General features: G+C 36.5%; 1 protein-coding gene across 9 annotated transcripts in view; it reads right to left on the minus strand.

The window, feature by feature from the left end:
• TATDN1 (TatD DNase domain containing 1) overlaps positions 1 to 19,887 on the minus strand; it is a 37,877-nt gene that overhangs the window by 2,484 nt on the left and 15,506 nt on the right. For all 9 annotated transcript variants that reach the window (XR_003002700.1, XM_024740991.1, XM_024740996.1 and 6 more), the window contains 7 exons: positions 18,398 to 18,541; positions 18,254 to 18,296; positions 11,024 to 11,109; positions 10,854 to 10,894; positions 9,108 to 9,184; positions 2,779 to 2,849; positions 1,526 to 1,652 (listed from right to left, as the gene is read on the minus strand). Coding sequence is in view for 8 of the 9 variants with exons in the window: in XM_024740991.1 (XP_024596759.1) it covers positions 1,526 to 1,652; positions 2,779 to 2,849; positions 9,108 to 9,184; positions 10,854 to 10,894; positions 11,024 to 11,109; positions 18,254 to 18,296; positions 18,398 to 18,541 (589 nt within the window). In the remaining variant the exon portion in view is untranslated. The remainder of the gene's footprint in view (positions 1 to 1,525; positions 1,653 to 2,778; positions 2,850 to 9,107; positions 9,185 to 10,853; positions 10,895 to 11,023; positions 11,110 to 18,253; positions 18,297 to 18,397; positions 18,542 to 19,887) is intronic.

Raw genomic sequence — 19,887 nt, forward strand, 5'->3', positions numbered from 1 at the left:
GCAGAGATCTCTATACAAATAATTAGAACATAAAACTCTTAACAGATGGAGTTTATAAAAATGACTTTGTAAGTAGGAATTAACTTGCTAATTAGTATTTCGCATTAGACTAGGGGCATGTGTATTTCTGAAATGTGGTTTAAAATTTTTCAGTTTGCAAATGTTGATTTTCCCAAGCTCTGCCTACTCAGAACTGGTATTCATGATTGCAGTAGATACTCAAAAGCCTTCTTGGTTCTTAATAGTCTGCATTTAGAAACACCTTAAAATTTTGTCTTGAAAATATGCAGCTAAAGTCAACAGCTATACTTTTACTTAACGATTAAGGCAGTGTGGAAAACCAATTTAGATACACTGTTGGCAACTACTTCCTCTAAGCTGGCTGCTGGAAAACTGCCAGTTTCTTGTCTCTAGTGTCCTTTTAAATCTCCAAAGAATTACTGAAATGTCTCTGGACTGAACTTGCAAGTACCTACATTTCATAAAAATTACAAGTGTTTCTTTACTAATCAGAGTTTAAATATATTCCTCACCCTACAGATTTTAAAACATTCAGTTTTAAAGTCTTTGCCAACATCAGCATGTTAATAAAGGAAAATCTTTCCAGTGTACCTTTATAGAATAATTCTTTATTTTTCTGCTCACTGAATTTTAGATCTGGCTTATCTAATATACTCTTATCTGTTAAAACTACTAAAAAAAGATGGAGCATATTAAAGGAATTACTACAACAATCCAATATTAATTTTTATGAATGTGTGATAAATATATCCAGTTGCCTGAACTGGTAAGCCATACTAGATTGATACAGTCAGATTTAAATTACTGCTTGTGCAACAAAAGAAACTGGATGACGGGCCCATTAAAGTAAACTTTTCCTATAAATTACAATATGCTGTACAGCTCCTTGGCAGTTAGATGTGTAATACCCCCCTTTTCACATGTGCTCTGTATTAATTAAAAAAATGATTCTGAATTAGTTTTTTTTTTCCCTAGGAAATAAAATTCTATAAAGTTCTGCCCTTTTTCTCGGTTGGAAAAAGGAAATCATTTCTATAATTTGTCCTTTTGTTCAGAGGCTTAAAGAACTGTGTTATTTCTTAGGTTCATTCAAGCTGTCAAATCACTTAAAATACAGATACCATTAAAAAAAAGGTCTTCTGCTAAGATTGTGCTTTTATACATCAGCAGGAAACCTGCAAGATAACAGAACTTAAGCCAGGTAAGGTGATTCTATGTATGGATAGCTTTAAGATCTTTTTCCCTCCCTACAAAATGACAAATGACCAAAATCACATGAAGTTCTTACTCTGTAATAAAACCACTCTGGGTTGAGAGGATATGAAAAAAGGAGCTGATACACAGCAATTAGGCACGAATTCCTCCAAATCACTGCATTAAAATGGTGTTTGATAACTTCACTTGGATTTCACCCAACTTTAATTCTGTCCCTTGAGTTCATTTTGTAAATGGCATTTGATGGTTGACTTCAATGTTCTGGAGACCATGAAAACAAAATACTTACATTATATGGCAGGGTTCATTTCTGTCTTTCAAACAGTGCCCATTTTCCCACTTCTTTTTGGTGGGAAATGAAGTTTTTATATATTTTGATCCAGCATGTGTACTTTTGACTCCACACCAAGGTGCATCTAGAGTTAAGCGAAGAAAGAGAAGTCTCTCAAAGAGATTTTTACCTTTTTAAATTATTGTTTTTTAATGAATATTATTAAACTATGATATAACCTCTCAAATATACACCATGATTCAGCTTAAAAAATGGTAAAAGGCAACAGAAAACAGCTTTAAGAAAAGTACAAGATAAAATCTTGAACTGTACAAATTCTTAAACTTTTATTTTTTTCCCCACTAACAGTACTGTTGGTGTATGGTATGCTTTAAAGAATCTAAAGCTAAAAGAAATACAACTGTAACATGAAAACATTTAAGTTAAACTTCTGTTTGCCCCTACTGAATGTAAAACAGTGGCTTTGATTTTTTTTGTTTTTTGTTGTTTTTTTTGGCCGTGCCACGTGGCATGCGGGATCCTAGTTCCCTGATGACCAGGGATCGAACCCCGTCCCCCCTCCAGTAGAAGCTTAACCACTGGACGGCCAGGGAAGTCCCAAAAACAGTGGCTTTGAATACTGGGATTATTTACTTACGTAAATCTCTAATAAAGAATTGTAACAGCTTACACATTTTACAACCATTGTATTTTTAATAAGATAATTTAGTTTTCATGACTCCCCCAGGAAATACACCTGATTTCTTCAGAATGGCTCAGCCTTGACTTTACTAAAAAAGTCCAAGAGCCTTGAGTTCAGGGTAGAGATAAAACTTTTAGCTTCTAACTTTGTCTTACTTTGAGAGGCAGCAGATTAATTGCTAAAATTCTTAAATCCAATTAAATGTTTGCACTTTACTTAAAAAATATTGTACAATTAAGCCATTACAAAGAAGACATTGTTTAAAAAAAATTCTGAATAGTTTTTGAAAGCCTGAGGTGAAATGCTTAGTTAAGACTCCTGTTTAATACAACAGCCTCCTTAGTTACCACGTGGTCTGACGTTCCATTCTTAAGTGCTTAGGCTTAGTCAGACTTCTAAAATTGAAAAACTCGCTTGCGTAAATACTTTCCATTACAGCTCCAAAAGACTTCCTGAAAAGTATAATTGTTGAGGTTGAGCATGCTAATAAAATAATACTTGTTTACTTTTCTCTAGCTGTTTTTGGGTATGGTTTAATATGAAAATTAGGTTCTAAAAGCAAACTTACCAGTCTCAATCATTAATTTTTCACTAGGTATTGACTTCAGAACTTCCAAATTAGCCTCAGTTTTCAGTGAGCTTGAAAAAAAAAAGTTATTCATATATAAAATAAAAAGGTGCATTTAATGAACAGCAACTTTTTCATATTATAAACTTGTCTAAAACAGATTACAGAATTAACCCAAAATCCTGAAACAAAACTTTGGTTGGCTACAATGGAAGTATATTTTAGAAAGTATTTGCACATTCCCATCCTTACAGAATCCAGGTTAAGATCTATTCCAACCAGATCCTGCCTTTAGGGGGTGCAATTTTTTGTGCCTATTGGTTGATCGTCCAATAACTTTCTGTAACAGTCTATGTTAAACAATTCTTTGAAAAGAATTTATTTGCGTCTCTGGGTAATTTGCATAATTTAGAGCTCATAAGGCTGCATTTGAAGGTATGGCCAATTTCTTTATGGGCCAAATACCCAGGGATTCACTGGTATTAAGGAATCAGATACTCAAGGTTCATGTTTCACTAATCAGAAATAGAATCTTCACAAAGGATGAAAATCACAATCACTGTTAGAACTATGAGTATTTAACATGGTATGAAACTAGAAAGCTGGTTAGGAGATGCCAGTTTTATTATTCCTGTTTAGACCCCACCACAACCCACCCCCAAATCTGGAAACTTTTAAGATCTTCCATTACTCCTGATATTCTGAAACATGATAATGTGTCCGGGCATAAAACCTTTTCATCCATTTAGGCAGCTGGAATCTTCCAATTTAGACTCTTCCCCACCCCTAACTGGGAACACGTTATGGAAAAACAGGACTTTTCCTCTCTCATTTTCTTTCTTCTCTCTGGGACTTCTGTTAGTCAATTTTAGAACTCCTGAATTGGTCTCCGAGGCCCTGTTTCTTTCATACCTTTTTTTCTGGGGAATTAATTTTCATTTTCACACCCTGAGATAGACAGGATTATTGGTTCCAGTTCTCTCTCATATGACAGAATTACATATCTGCACCCTTGCCATGATTTCTTAGTAGGAAGAAGGAACCTGAATCTGGCCATGGCCTCAAGATTTGCTTTGACCAATGGGATGATATGGCCAAGAGGCTTGGAATGCACCTTCGTGATTTGCAATGGCACCCTCATGATCTTCTGAGATTAGCGCGCACTAAGTAACTGTTACCTCTTCAGCCTGGGCATCCCGAATGAAAACACATGGCGAAGATCTGAACCCAACATGGAGCCTGTGGCAGAGCTCACCTCTATCAATTAAACCCCAGCTGACCCAAAGACCCATGAGTGTTTAAAAAAAAAAAAAAAGTTTACTGTAATATGTCAGTGAGTTTTGGGATGGTTTGCTATATATGTGATGACTAATACCATCCTTATGTTGCATTTTTAACTTCAGGACTTGATATAACTTTTCATCATGGAGAGTTTCAAATATACACATAACTAGAATAACACAGCACCCCCTTCTCCATGTATCTATTACCTATAGCCCCATCAATTATCAAATCCTGGATGATCCCGTCCCACCCACTGAATGCTTTCCTCTGGGATCGACATAAGCATTCCAAGTCTTAGTCCTCAATAATCCAGTTTGTTCAGTTTTCTTGAGAAAAAATTACTTTTCCCCCTGAGTATAAATGCTTGCTGCTTCTGTACTCTGTGCATGGGAGTGGATATGGGGATTGGTATCTTTCTCTATATAGGCCTTCAATCACCCTGTTTTGGTCGCCATTCTAAGCCTGAAGCCTTTCTGGGATTCTGTCTGCTACACCTGCTCCCATCTCCTCTGAGGCCCTTTAGTGGTACAGTCGTCTAAGTTTTCTCTTCCAATTTAATCTGTCTTACAGAAATCTACAAAACATTTCTCCATTAGCAAAACTTTGGCCTTTTTTTCTTTACTTTTCCTTTTTGAATATAATTTTTTTTTAGCAGCATTTTAGGAGGGGTAGGAGGGAAATGTGTGTCTGGTTTATCGTAAGTACCAGCCTTTTGTTAGTATTCTCTAGAAAAAAACAAAATTCTTATTTTCAGCCAGCTTAATACTTGGTCAATATATTTTCTAAAAATATGCTGATATATTTGATATGGATACTAAATTTAAAACATGACCAAATTTTTGGAGTATTTGCATATTTTTAATCTCATGAAAACAAATTGTCTGATTCACTCTTTTCCTACATATATTAATGCTTGTAAAAACTGATCTACACAGACATAGAAAACAAACTTACGGTTACCAAAGGGGAAAGGGAGGCGGGGAGGGATAAACTGGGAGTATGGTATTAACAGATGTACACTACCATATATAAATAGACAAACGAGAAGGATTTGCTGTGTAGCACGGGGAACTGTATTCAATATCTTGTCATAAACTATAATGGAAAAGATGTATAACTGAATCACTTTGCTGTACACTTGAAACAATATTTAAATAAACTACACATCAGTTAAAAAAACATCTAAATACAGAACTATATACTATCAGAAGAAATATTTTTAATCAAAGCCAGAATCTCTGTTAAGGTTTCCCATTTAAGGAAGAGCATGTGCATAATTCTATGGTCAAATTTGAAACTTTCCCATTTTCTTGGGGGAAAAATTCTAATTTAATCTTTAGAAACCAAAGACTATATCATAATGTAAACAGATTAAATTACCATAGCCCAGAAACTCAGATTAAGACTACTCTAAACTGAATTTCAAAAGAAGAACAGAAATATTGACTTCGACTAAATAAACTACTGACCCATTAATTCTGAGTTAACGTAGGAGAAAAAAAATCTCAAGTAATTAGCTTAAAGCCAAGTCTTTATAAACTCAAGATCACTTAGAAACCTCTAAGACAGACGTACAGTTCAAGTTTGTGAAATAAAGGTCTCTACCCGCTTCTCTTGAAAATCATCCCCAAATAAGAAGAAACAGCATATTTTGATGAAACTAGGAGACATTTCTAACTCCTCATCACAAAATATAAAGCAGAAAGTAGAGAAGTGGTAAACGATCTATGTTTACGTGTTAAGTGACTTAAGTGCTATGTGCCTGTAGAGAGATACTGAAGATAAGCCAACCAATTCTCCCAAGGAAGTTCTAAGAACTGGAAGAACTAGGTACCTAGAAAGGATGGGGTAGGGCAGAGGACTGAAATGGGGATTGCTTGAAAATCAGGGTAAAGAGAAGATGGGATTCTCAGATTACTTTCCAATAAATTGGTGCAGAGATGACAACTGCCCTATACCCTGGCCCGAGAGAGAGAGGCAGAGACAGAGAGAGAGATGTGTGCCGTCTCTGGACTGGAAGACAAGCAGCACGGAGGAGGGCAGGGTGAGGCATGGACTAGAAATGGAGACTGACTGCTTACTGAACGGAGACATCCCCTCTCCAGCACCATCCTGCTCCAGAACATAGGTATGTTTATGAATTCTCATCCCATTTTCCCACCAGGGATCAGAGGAGCCCTCTCTGGAGAAACTGAACAAACCCAGAGGAAGATCTTGACAAGCTGACACTAAGGATTCCCCGGCGAGAAAGTCAGTTGGCCATCTGTGGGCCTGCAGTTGATGGGCTATCTCCCCACGGAGCTTCCAACAGCTTTTCCCCCTTCACTCTTAAAATATACAGCAAAGAACTGCCTGACATTTGAAGAAAGCCCCTGTCATGACAGAGACCAAAACAAAGAGGAAAAGGAACTCAGAGGAAATAAAAGCATTAAATGGCATATATATATAAAACACATCTTTAGAGAGATGGGAAGATGCTGCATCTACCAAACAAGAATATGGTAGGAAAAAAAACGAGAGCTTTCAGAGACTGAAAACAAAAGCTTAAGTAAGTTTCCTTAAAAAGCTGAAAAAGGGAATTCCCTGGCAGTCCAGTGGTTAGGACTCCAGGCTTCCACTGCAGGGAGCACAGGTTTGATCCCTGTTCGGGGAACTAAAATCCTGCAAGCGGTGTGGTACAGCCAAAAAAAAAAAAGGTTGAAAAATAAAGCACTTGTTTGAGAGGAGGAAAAAAATTAGATAGAAATTGTAGAATAAAAAAATGAGATCAGGGACTTCCCTGGTGGCGCAGTGGTTAAGAATCCGCCTGCCAATGCAGGGGACATGTGTTAGAGCCCTTGTCCAGGAAGATCCCACATGCCATGGAGCAACTAAGCCCGTGCGCCACAGCTACTGAGCCTGCGCTCTAGAGCCCGTGAGCCACAACTACTGAGCCCACGTGGTGCAACTACTGAAGCCCGTGCGCCTAGGGCCTGTGCTCTGCAACAAGAGAAGCCACAGCAATAAGAAACCCACGCACCGCAATGAAGAGCAGCCCCGCTCGCCGCAACTAGAGAAAGCCCACGCATTGCAACAAAGACCCAACACAGCCAAAAATCAATCAATCAATAAATAATTAAAAAAAATGAGATCAGAGTATCAGCCTGGGAGGTCCAAAGAAAGAATAGAAAAAAAAAAAATTGAGAAAACTTCTCAGGCCTGACAAAGATGAGCCTCTAGCTGGAAGGGTCCAGTGGAGAATGACAAAAAACCATCAAAACACCTTTGCACATTTTGATAATACCAGAGATAAATAACTAAAATATTCCACAGGGAAAGAAGTATGTCACAGGTGATGTACTGGGAAACAGAATAGAGACTGGAACCTAGAACTGGGATATTGTAAATCCTCAGTGAAAATGATCTCTAATCTAGAATTTTATGCCTAGAAAAGTATGTTTTCCTTTTTTCCCCTTTCATTGACTATCCAGGTAAACTTTCAAGATGAAGAGAATTAATTCATTTGCAAACATGTGTTCCATCAAAACAAAATAGAATACATGGGATTTAAAAATAGGAGTTCTGTCACAGAAAAGACACTAGTCCAAACTGTAGCAGAAAGATAGAAGGGTCAGGAACTAACGAATTATCTGATTATCCACACAGGTTTCCTTATGTGGAAAAATAGAAAAAAGCATTTTACAGAGTTGTTGAAAAGTGTGAAGAAGGCTTCAAGTTTTGAAGAAAGCCAAGTAAATAAAAATATGAGGAAAGTTACTCCAGGAAAATGAAAAAGTGGAACATCACATGGTTCAGCAGTCAACAATATTTTACACAGACATAATAATGAAAACACGTAATATGCATATAACCAAAAATTCTCAAATAACTACATTGAGAGGGCTATAGCGGAAATAATGGAGGTGGGGGGGCAGTATTGGATAAAGAACTAAAGTGCTCAAACACCTTAATGGGAATAGACAAAGGGAATGAATTAAGAGTTAATAGCATATATGTAATATTTAGATACAAGGTGATAAAGAGTAAAGTGGTTGGCTCTGGAAAAATTAACTTGGGGTAGATGGCATGCTGGGAGACTGTGCTTATAAGTCTTTTAATACTACTTTATGCATGCATTATTTCCATATTAATATATAAATTAATTAAATCATCAATTTATTTAAAATATGAAAGAAGCATCTAGAACATTTAAATAAGTCTGAACTCTATAGCAAATAATTAATTTCATGATTCTATATTCTGAAGTAGAGTTTAGTAAAAAAATAAAATAAAATAAAATTAAATTAAAAAATAAATAAATAAAAATAAAAGTACTTGGAAAAGTAGTGATTTTAAGGAAATGAAACACTGAAGAGGGAAAGGAAGTCTTACTTTTTGCAATTTATTTTGCAGTTTATTTCACGAGCTACACTGATAACCTGAGGAAAGACACTGGTAGAAGCTCACCAAATTATTTGGAAGAAAATGAACCCAGGGACCCAGCTGTGCTAGCAGACTGTACTGGGTGCATGAGGTTTAGTGTGTATAACAGCAGGAAGGTCACCAAGTGAGGAAGAGGATACAGGTTCTCACACTTTGAGTGACTTTACACCTGTTTCTTAACTTCTCTGAGCCTCAGCTTCTTGGCCTACAGAGATACAGAAGACGATTATGTCATAGTATGACCTTTCCCCCATAGGTGGACAGCACTTGTGTATATGTATATGCAATGCTGTGAACACATATGTTTTAAAGGGATAAACTGATCCAAGAATAAACTGCATTGCTAGAGAAAGGTACCTGCTAACCTCAACAGAAAATTGTTTTCCATCACTGGAACACAGGATAGCAGTTTATAGCTTTCAAGCTTTAATTTGTAATAGTAACATACTGTTTAATTTCTTACATTTATCACTAAAATTCACAGACCAAGGTCAATGCAAAACACATAAATTTTAATAAAAACAAATTTAAATCTTTATCAGTAATTCCCTATAAAACAATTTAAGGAATCTGCTTAATTATAAAAGTTAAAAAAACGAAAACCAAAAAACTCAAGGACCTACCAACCATTAAATCCTATGTAGAGACCCAAGTCCATCAAAGCAGCTGCTGCTTCCTTGGTACCGTCAAATGAATGCACCTAAGGGCATGAAGGCATAATTTTATTATAATAATTAATTTTCTTTAAAATTCTAAATAACATTAATAGGACTGTCTAAGCAAAAATACAAACGCAGTAGGGGTTTTTTGAACATGGGGTTTCAAATGTGGCCCCTACAATTTTTATTTTCAAATCAAATTTCACAATTATAACCTGTCATCATCTCCAATGTGATAAGGCAAGAAGGAGACGGCTGCCTAGAATTTCTGTCTGTGGCTGTGCTGAGGTCTCTGCACCAGCACTACTGCTGTACCTCCAGGAAAGGGGACTGGAGGAGAGAGCCACATTCTAGGCAAAAGCATGAGGAAAAGGTAAAAATGTTACAAGACTATTTAAAAAATATTTTTAAATGTTCAATTTTTTTGTTACAGGATGCTTTTTTTTTTCTAGGAGAGAAGTGAATTTTAAGAGAAAAATTTAAGATGTATAAAGAGATTGTAAGAACATTGCTTAGAAACTGTAAATTGTTATACAGTCAATAATATCAGCTCAGCAAGCAAAAAGGGTTGAGATGGAATTTTTCTCCTTCAAAGATAAAGGAGTTAAAGCAAAAATTTTCACACTTCAGATGTATTTATGTAATCATAAGTGACAAGACTCCTTTAAACACACCTAACAAGTGAAGTCACGTTAATATAGCATCCAGAGAGTCTGAATACACTGTGGGTAACATGTTTCTCAAAAATAACTGTTACACAGCTGCTCAAAAGGGTTTGTTCTTCCCCTCAGCACTTCCAGCTGACTAGAAAGAAAACACAGCCTCCATCAATATAAGATAATTTTAAATACGACCCTCATAAACCATTTTAGAAAATTAGTTATTAATTATTTGGCAATTTTCTTTTGATAAAAGTCAAACATTTAGGTTGGATTTGTTGTTGCTGTTAAGTTTTTTAAACTACAGCTGACCCTTTAACAACACAGGCCTGAACTGAGAAAGTCCACTTACATGTGGATAACAGCTTTTTTGCTAGAGACCAGTGAGTCTCTCCTAAAATTACATGTGAAAATTGTACATATGAGCATTTTTCTGAGGCAGATTTTCAAAGGAGTCCATGATCCAAAAAAAAAAATTAAAAATCACTGCTATGGATACCCAAGCTAAGTGATACACAGATACTATTTATGGAACTTTCTCAAGGCTAATGACTGAAATGACCATAGAGAAGTGTTTCGAGCAGAAGCAAACTACAGAAATGAGAATGTGTCTCTAATCAGAGTGGTAATAGTAAATAAATACAGTTGACAAGAAATTAAGAAGGCAAACCTGAAAAGAGTGCTAAAATATTTTAAAATATTATTAAATTTCATTTATATTTTGCTCAAAATTTAAATTGAAGAACACTAAAGAACGGCTGATGGAAGAAGCGGAGAAAAAGAAGATCATGCAGACTATTACAATGTGCAGGACTAAATTCACGGGGCTTTCTTGTGAACAGAATTCTGCACTCATTCTTGTACTCTGAACAAAGTAAATGTAACTAAAATAGTGTGGTTTATGTTTGTACCATATCTGATCTATAGATTTAACAGTAAATTTATATGCCCTTCTAATAAGAGAGAGCAGAACCTTCGTAACTTTATTGCTGACATCTGAATCACTTTATAGAGGCCAACATCATTTATTAAAAGCAGTTTCTATACTTACCACTCCACCTACACACCGATCTCTATTCCTTCTCATTATGTCTGTGAATTTAAAACAGAAACAACTTGATCTCTGCAAATTCTTAAATTTTAAATGAGATTTTAGCTTTAGCAAATAGCTTGATATCTGCAAATTCTTAAATTTTAAATGAGATTTTAGCTTTAACTCACCCAAAAATTCAGCATGTGAGTTCCGACAATGAAGAAACATTGGTAATTTTGTTTGTTCTGACAGTTCAAACTGTTTTTCAAAATATCTGCAAAATGGAAAAAAAAATTTCCTCATTAAAAATTTTATTTTAGCGTGAGAAAAATAATTGTCAAATGATTTTTTTTTAAGTTAAAGGTCTTTTATTCTCTAGAAATGATAGAACAGAAATAGTGAATTCAGGCATTTAAAACACATCAGGCCTAGCCAAAAGCTTTCATAAAAACTTCCTGAAAGGGTTACTTCATTTTCTGGGATTACAAAATTATTTTCAGAAATGTTTGTTAGTTTTTCCATTGTAACTGCCAGGTAAACTAGGTAGCACTTTACCATTGATCGCTAGAAGTAAAGAGCTGTAAGGTTTAAGTTTACAGTGATGGAGACTGTTCCCCCAAATAATTACTTTTAACTAGCTTTCTGACTAAATCCCAACAAATGAAGTGGACACCCTCCTATCACCCGTGGGATCCCTTCCCCGAAGCATGTGTTGGTGGCCGAAAAGACATGGCCAGCCCCTTGTCCCGAGAGCTGGCTGAGCACCACCAGTGGGCATCAACTCACTCCAGTGAGAAGCCACTTCTACTCAGTGTTTTCTATGTGCTGTTATACAAGGAGTTATTGCCACTGAGCAAAAAGGATTCCCTTAAAAACTAAACACAAAGAATTTATGAAACAAATGAGCACAAAAACTGAAATACTCTATTTTTCAGAAAAATGAAAATTACACGATAAAATGACAGTCCTGAACATTTTAGAGTACTTTATAAAAAGAGTTTTAAGTGCCTTATACCATTGTCTCTCATCTAATCCTCAAAATAACCCTAGGATAAATAGGACAAGAGCTGGTGTCAGAGGGGTGTAAGACCTTGTCCAAGATCACAACACACAAGAGGCTTTCAAGAAGCCTCTTCCTGGTCCCAGCATTTAAGGACAATATCCAGAGGACATGACAGGGTGGGAGTTCTGTGTGTCTTCATTTCAGCAGTGTTCTCTCTCATTCTCATTAATGGTCATGTAGTTTAAGCTAAACCAGGAGTTACAGACAATAGGTGTCATATTATTTTCTTAAGGGGTTTAACTCTTCTAGGCCCCTAATTTGGGGGAACAATTTCTCCGTGTATAACTTAAAACTCTTTTGCTGTGTTTTCCTATATCTTGTCTCCTTGAAGTGCCGGACAACTATTTTCCTAAGAGTACCCCCTTTGTAAAACTCTTGAAAATGCTACATTTTAAAATTAGAAATAGAAATGTACTTCTCAAAGAAATAGTCATCCTAAAATTGGTGGTCTATGTCTTTATTATCCAATTTTTTTTTTCAGATTCTGCTGGACTAGAATAAGCAAAAATATTTTTAGTTAGCATGGTGCTGAAACTTCACAGTGTAGGAAATATAAACGAACACTGGGACAAAATATTTTAATAATTACTACTGGTCACTATTTTCATAACCTCTAAAGTAATTCAAATGTCAGCAGTTAAGTGCTCTCCAGTCATCATGTAAACTTTACTCTGTATTTGGCTTCTGGCTACACACAGCCATACAACCAAGCCACAGATGTACAGAATCTAATGATCAGCTTGGAAATAAGCCTTCCTATCGCAAAGTAGGCAAAAGTACAATTTATGAAAATAACAGATACCCAAGCAATGTGCTTACAGAATTTTATATGAGAAAAGAAAAGGTTGACGTGCTCAAGCCAGCTAGGTATCATAAGAAAACCATGTGGTTAAAAAATCATTCCCAATAATACAAATTGAGGATAATTGGTACTTAACATCAAATGACTAGGGTCTTTAAAGAAAAAACAACCCACTACGGTAACTAGGAATAAAAACAGAAGCTAAAGGGCAGGAAGTGGCACCTATATTTTTTTTAACTCAGGTGTTTTTTAAAAAATATTTATTGATTTATTTATTATTTATCTATTTATTTATTTATGGCTGCATTGGGTCTTTGTTGCTGCACACAGGCTTTCTCTAGTTGCGGCGAGCGGGGGCTACTCTTCGTTGCGGTGTGCGGGCTTCTCATTGCAGTGGCTTCTGTTGCGGCAGAACACGGGCTCTAGGCGCGTGGCACTCGGGCTCAGTGGTTGTGGCACGCAGGCTCTGGGCGCAGGCTCAGTAGTTGTGACGCACGGGCTTAGCTGCTCCGAGGCATGTGGGAATTTCCTGGACCAGGGTTTGAACCCGTGTCCCCTGCACTGGCAGGTGGATTCTTAACCACTGCGCCATCAGGGAAGTCCAGTGGCACCTATTAAGAGACTTCTCTGCTTCTTTTAAGATTTTTAAAAATTCATAAATGAGAATCATTCTTTGAGTTAGATTTGCTTACTTTAGCAAAGCTGTAATTTGCTTCTGATTGTAAATGTTACTGCTTCTTACATTTTAGGGTCAACAATAGCTAAGGTCAGGGCTTGAAAAGTTCAACTTCAGAGTACCAGCTGTTATTACAGGCATACCTTGTTTTACTGAGCTTCTTGGATACTGTTTTTTTGTTTGTTTTTACAAATTGAAGATCTGTGGCAACTCTACGTGAAGCAAGTCTATCGGCGCCATTTTTCCAACAGCATTCGCTCACTTTGTGTCTCTCTGTCACGTTTTGGCAAGTCTTGCAATATTTCAAACTTTTTCATTATTGCATTTGTATTGTATTACTGTATTTTCATTATTGTATCTGTGATCAGTGGTCCTTGATGTTACTATAGCAATTGTTTTGGACAGCCACAAACCTTGCCCATACCAGACAGTGAACTTAACAAATATTCTGTGTGTTCTGACCTACCAGCGTGTTCCCTGGTCTCTCTTCCTCTCCTTGGGCCTCTCTATTCCCTGAGATACAGCAGCATTGAAATTAAGGAACTAATAACACTACAATGAATTGCCTCTAAGTGTTCAAGTTAAAGGAAGCGTTTCATGTCTCACACTTTAAATCAAAAGCTAGAAATGTTTAAGCTTAGTGAGGAAGGCATGTTTAAAGCCAAGACAGGCCAAAAGCTAGGCCTCTTGAGCCAGTCAGCCAAGTTGTGAATGCAAAGTTAAAGTTCCGAAACAAAATTCAAAGTGCTACTCCCGTGAACACACAAATGATAAGAAAGCAAAACAGCCTTACTGTGATGGAAACAGCAAGAGAACTAGAATTAGAAGTGGAGCCTGAAGATGGGACTGAATTGCTGCAATCTCATGATAAAACTTTTAAGGAATGAGAGGTTTCTTTTTATGGATGAGCAGAGAAAGTGGGTTCTTGAGATGGAATCTACTCCTGGTGAAAATACTGTGAAGACTGTTGAAATGACATGACAAACTTAGTTGATGAAGCAGTGGCAGGGTTTGAGAGGACTGACTCCAATTTTGAAAGAAGTTCTACTGTGGGTAAAATGCTATCAAACATCATCGCGGGCTACCGAGAAATAGTTCGTGATAGGAAGAGTCAATCAAAGCAGCAAACTTCACTGCTGTCTTATTGTAAGAAACTGCCGCCGCCAGCCCAGCTTCAGCACCACCACCCTGATCAGTCAGCAGCCACCAACACTGAGGCAAGACCCTCCACCAGCACAAAGACTGACTCGCTGAAGTTTCTGATGATGGTTAGCATTTTTTTAGCAATAAAGTATTTTTTAATTAAAGTCTGTACATTGTTTTTTTTACACATAATCCTATCACACACTTAACAGACTACAGTATAGCATAAACATAACTTTTATATGCACTGGGAAACCAAAACATTCCTGTGACTGGCTTTATTGAGATGGTCTGGAACTGAACCCCCGATATCTCAGAGGAATGCCTGTAAGTTGGATTGAGGCAACTCCAGAAGACCCAAAGCGTTCCAGCAGCGCACCTGAACCCAGTGTTACTCCTTCCTCTAAGCCAGAGGAGAGACTGAGGCTCCTTGCCATCATCTCTGAGGTGTCCTAAATCCGCAAATGATTATTTTGAAATTTTGTCTGATGTCTGACTAAAAAAAAGAAAAAGACCTGCACAGTAGTAACCCCAAGAAAAATGCCCAAAGCAAATGCCTCCCACTCAAGTGAACAGAACTCTAACTTGCAACAAGGAAAGGAGTGTAGTAGCACAAGGCAGAGAAACTGAAAATACAGGGTATGCCGAAAGGCTAACCTTTCCATAACTAAATCAGGTCTTTTCCTTGTCTTCTTGCTTTTCTTCTCTTTTTGCTCTTTAAAAAGCACTTTTCAAAAATCCCACACAGAAACTATAGCCAGTAGCCTCCTTTAGGTTGGCAGTATTTCTAAGAATACAACAGCCACAATTTATGGAGCTCTGACTCTGTGCCGGGCACGGCACAATGGCTTTACATACTAAACGTTAAGAAAGGCAGGCGGTATTATCCCCATTTTGAAGATGAGGAAATTGAGATTTACAAAGGAATATGTAGGTACCAAAAGGCAGTTATGATTCAAACCCAAAGATCTGCTGATTCCCAAGATCTTTTCATACTACGTTATCTACTGCCTTACTTACCAGGATTTTTCAGATACTTTGTCTACTGCACAGTAGTGGGTGTGTTTTCGGTCTTGCCTCCTAATCCATTATACTAATTTATTTTCTATTCTTCTCTTCTCACAGGTCTCTTTTTTGACTATACGTTTTTACTTAAAAAGTAAAACAAAAATGACAATCGCACACTAGTTAATTGTTTCAGATGGACAACTGGCATATATAAGCACGGACCAAAATCTAAATTCTTTCAATAGACTCCACAGTAAAAGCTGAATTATAGGCTTTTTATCCATCATGCTCTACAGGAATCAAAGACACTTTCCTTCTTATTAAAAATTCAGTGCACATTTACGATGTGCTAAGAGTACTGTGCTAGGCGCCATAGGAACTAGAACATGAGGAAGGCTTGGTCTGTGCCTTTGAAGAACTCAGAGACACTAGTTTGTTGTGGGAGCAGAAGTGGTAACACAAACACTTTTATTACAATGTGAGAAATGCTGAAACAAGTACAGAGTGCTGTGTGGCAGAGAATAGGGGTAATGCTGTTAATACGTGCTATAGGATAGGAGGGAGCAAAGGTAGAAGACATGGGTATATGTTTCCATAACAACAATCCAAATGCAATTACTACTGGTTTGTCACTCTTTTACTCACTAAGTCATTTGATGATCTATAATAAAATGAAATTTCAAACTCAACTGCCCATCTATTCAAAATTTCTACTGTACTTTAATTCGTCCTTAGCCTTACCTGTTCTGGAAGAGGCCTAGGTCACATCCCGTCACCTTAGCAAAGCCTTCTGACTCCCCCCAGAAAGTGAGTCTTTCCCTCTGCTGTTCACATACCTTTTTGATAGCACTTTCCAACCTATTTTAATTATTTATGTCCTCTCTTATCTGTAGAGGCACTTATTCTTCTTTGTATCAGACTGAGGAGACACTTGGTAATCATTCACTTAATCAATGGAGTTCAACTCTATTACAGATCAACATCTGGACAACTGGCACGTGTGTTGAAGCATAAACTATATACTGCTATATATACATCGTTTTAAGTTCTGATCTGAAGATGATGGAGCAGTAAAAGAGAGCTGATACTATCAATGTTTTCATTAAACACACACACAGATCAGGTTTAAAGTATTTAAGCTGCATTTTAGAATCAGTTTAAGTCATCTGGATGAAAAGTCATATGGAGGACTCTGCCACTGTCCTTGATGGTCACACCACACCAGCTGTTTGCCTCATGAGGCTCATCTTGGCCAAAAACAGACATGAAAGTGGAGGAATTAAGATGTGTGGGCTTAACCGAGGGAGGTATTACAGCCAACTGTTTCTCTTTTTAAATGTGAATATGTGAACTTTTAAGGTTAAGTGAACTGACCTACATGATATTCGAGAGGGGTACAGAGATTTAATAATCCTGCCAGTAATCACGTGAATGTCCCTGAAAAACACGGCAAATAATATGCTGCTAACTAAACAGCTCTGAAAGGTTCTATAACTGTGAAGCCTGAAAGCAAGAGTCCATAGAACATTACTCCAACCCATCCTGTGTCACTTGGTTATGGTCCTTCAGGAATTCTGGACCCTGAAGTCCAGGGTACGACAGGCTCACTGGTCAATCTGCGCCTCACTGGGGGCACTTTCACCTGGACCAGTCACACTGGGATTGCGTGTGTGGGCAGGAGAGGGAGTGGGAGGAAGTACACTTCTGGCAGGTATGGTTTAAAAAGTCCCTTCAGGCCATCAAGCACTGCCTTAATCAAGATCATATGACAAGAAATAGTTAATTATTAAATATTATGAGACAGCTAGATGGTATCTTAAGAGAATTTGATCCAGACTCCTCTTTCATGTATGAGAAACTAAGCAGGATGGAGGGTTGTTTATTCTTAAATGGCTCCAGGAGCAGATACTATACCTTATTCATAGTTTTGTATACTATGAGTTCCCAGCAGTTTCTAGCACATATTACTCCATAAATATTTGCTGAATAGATGAATAACTAAATTAGCCTCCTTTAGAAACTCATTTTAATGTTTTACCATCTTGACAATTAATACACTGTTTTTGAAATTCAACAAAATACTTATGTCTTAAATTAAGCCTATAACATAATTTTTCTTTTCAGCCTTCAACACTACCCACCAGTCTGGTGACAGGAGTTCCAACTAACAGCTACAGGCAATGGGTTGTAAGAAGTCTCTGAGGCTTGTGAGCTTGGAGTTTTCTCAGAAGCCACCACTCCCAACATGGATCCTATGAAAGGATTCTCAGGTTCCAAACTGACAATATTCAACACCCAGCAAGAGTAAAATATGCTTTTCTAGCTTTGGTGATTGATCCTATAATCTCTTTTTATTAATAATATCTTTTACTCTTAAATCATATGCCCCACAACTGAATTTAATTCATTTTATTGGAATGGTTCATGTATGAATGCTCTTATTAAACAAACAAAAATCGAAAGTCTATCACGTAAACTCATCCCTGTTTCTACCATTAAAATCAAGTTAAATGGTTAAACAATTAGGGAACTATATGCTTCCATACCTTATGAATTCCATTCAAGTACGCATGGAATTTGTTTCACTTAACTTTTAATATACAAAGGGAAAAACAAAAAAACCCTCACGCTTAATCTAACTACATTCTGAACTGATAAAATCTACTTAAAAATCACCCTTAAGATTTTACAATACGATAATTTCTAAAGACAACAAATTTCCTTACTTGAGCTGAGTACCTTTAGGACAAAACTGCAGTCGGTCAAAATCTTTGAAAGATAAAAAAGAATCAATAATTACTCATGACTTGTACACAACAAATCAATTATTTTCAAACAAAGTCACTCTAACGGGATAAGTTGGCACTTACCAAGTCCACATTCCCCTATTGCTACAACTTTCCCCTTGTTGTTTTCAGCGAGATTTAGTAACTCCATCAAGTAAAGATCAGGGTTATTCTTTTCAAATTCATCACATCTTGTAGGATGACACCCAACTGTACTGAAAAACATATCTAGCACAAAATAATGTCTTAGGATTATTTTCAAAATATTTTTTCATATTTATATTTAATATGCAAAAATGATATAATATCAAATAATTTCAACTGGTCAGTTTTTAACAATACCCATAAACTAGTCAAACTACCAGAATTGCACTGGGTTAGTCACATAAGAATTTTTGGAATACTAACAGAGTAGGAGATGAATATGAAAATTGCCTTAATGTACTGGTAAAAATAATTCAACTCTTCCAAAGTTTGGTATTTACTGAGCCTTTTGAATGGAAAATGAAACAATTTCTTAGGTAATGACATTTCATTCTACAATTTTATCTTTAATATTCACTGTTTATGTGACTCAGGTTTCATGTATTAACAGTTAAAATGCATTATTCCTTTCCCTTAAAAAGGGTAACAGAGGTGGAAGTAGGATTCACTTTTCTAATAGAAAATAAAGCTCACTTATTTGGAGGCTGTACTTTGGTATCTTAATTGTATGGAACACAAGTGTGAGGTTGAAAAGGGCTTAAGAAGCTTAAGGCGCTTGCACCTGATGAACCCATGGGAGAGACCTGTTGCCTTCCTCAGGCTCCCACGAATATGTTCATGCATAAAAGGAGCTTTTAAAGCAGTGAGGTAGCAGGTATATGCAGAGTGGAAAAGGGTTGACAATGGAGATCTGAGAACTTTTAAAAGCATATCTGTTTGGGGAATAACAAGTATGCAAGATAATATTCTTATACACATCAAAAGCTTCTGGGAAGATGATTATTTTTATGACTTTAATCACTAAGAAAAAGTGTCAGTGGATCCTGAAGAGAAGTATGCATTTTAGAAAGATTTCAATAAAAAACAGCTTTTAATGAATAAACCAGTATTTTGAAAAATAACATGGAATGCCTAATTCTTCAGTGTCTAGCACATGAAGTATGCTCCCTGCTGCTCCCCAGCAAAAAACAAACCAAAAAAAGGTTAGGTACATGAATGCCAGGTAAAGGAGGTGTTTTATGTAACTAGGATTCTTGTAGGAATCAACTCCAAAACTTTACAGACTTTAAATAAATGCAAATATATGAACATAAAGTGAGCATATGAGGGATTATATATTATATTATTATTTGCATTCCTGGGGCCTTGCACAGTGTCTCTGATCTGCATGATGAATATTTATAAATATTTATAAATGATAAATGATCTTTCACAGCCTAAGTTAAAAAAGAGCAAATAAAAAGCAACTCATATCTTAAACACATTATGGCATATACACAAAAATTCTACATCAGGAATATCTGAGGTTAAATTTTATGCCTAGTGAACTTAATTCTCATTAACTGAAATCTTAAAATAATCCTTATTAA

This window comes from Neophocaena asiaeorientalis, unplaced genomic scaffold (genome assembly GCF_003031525.2).
Source record: "Neophocaena asiaeorientalis asiaeorientalis breed wild unplaced genomic scaffold, Neophocaena_asiaeorientalis_V1.1 scaffold177, whole genome shotgun sequence".
Classification (NCBI taxonomy): Eukaryota; Metazoa; Chordata; class Mammalia; order Artiodactyla; family Phocoenidae; genus Neophocaena; species Neophocaena asiaeorientalis.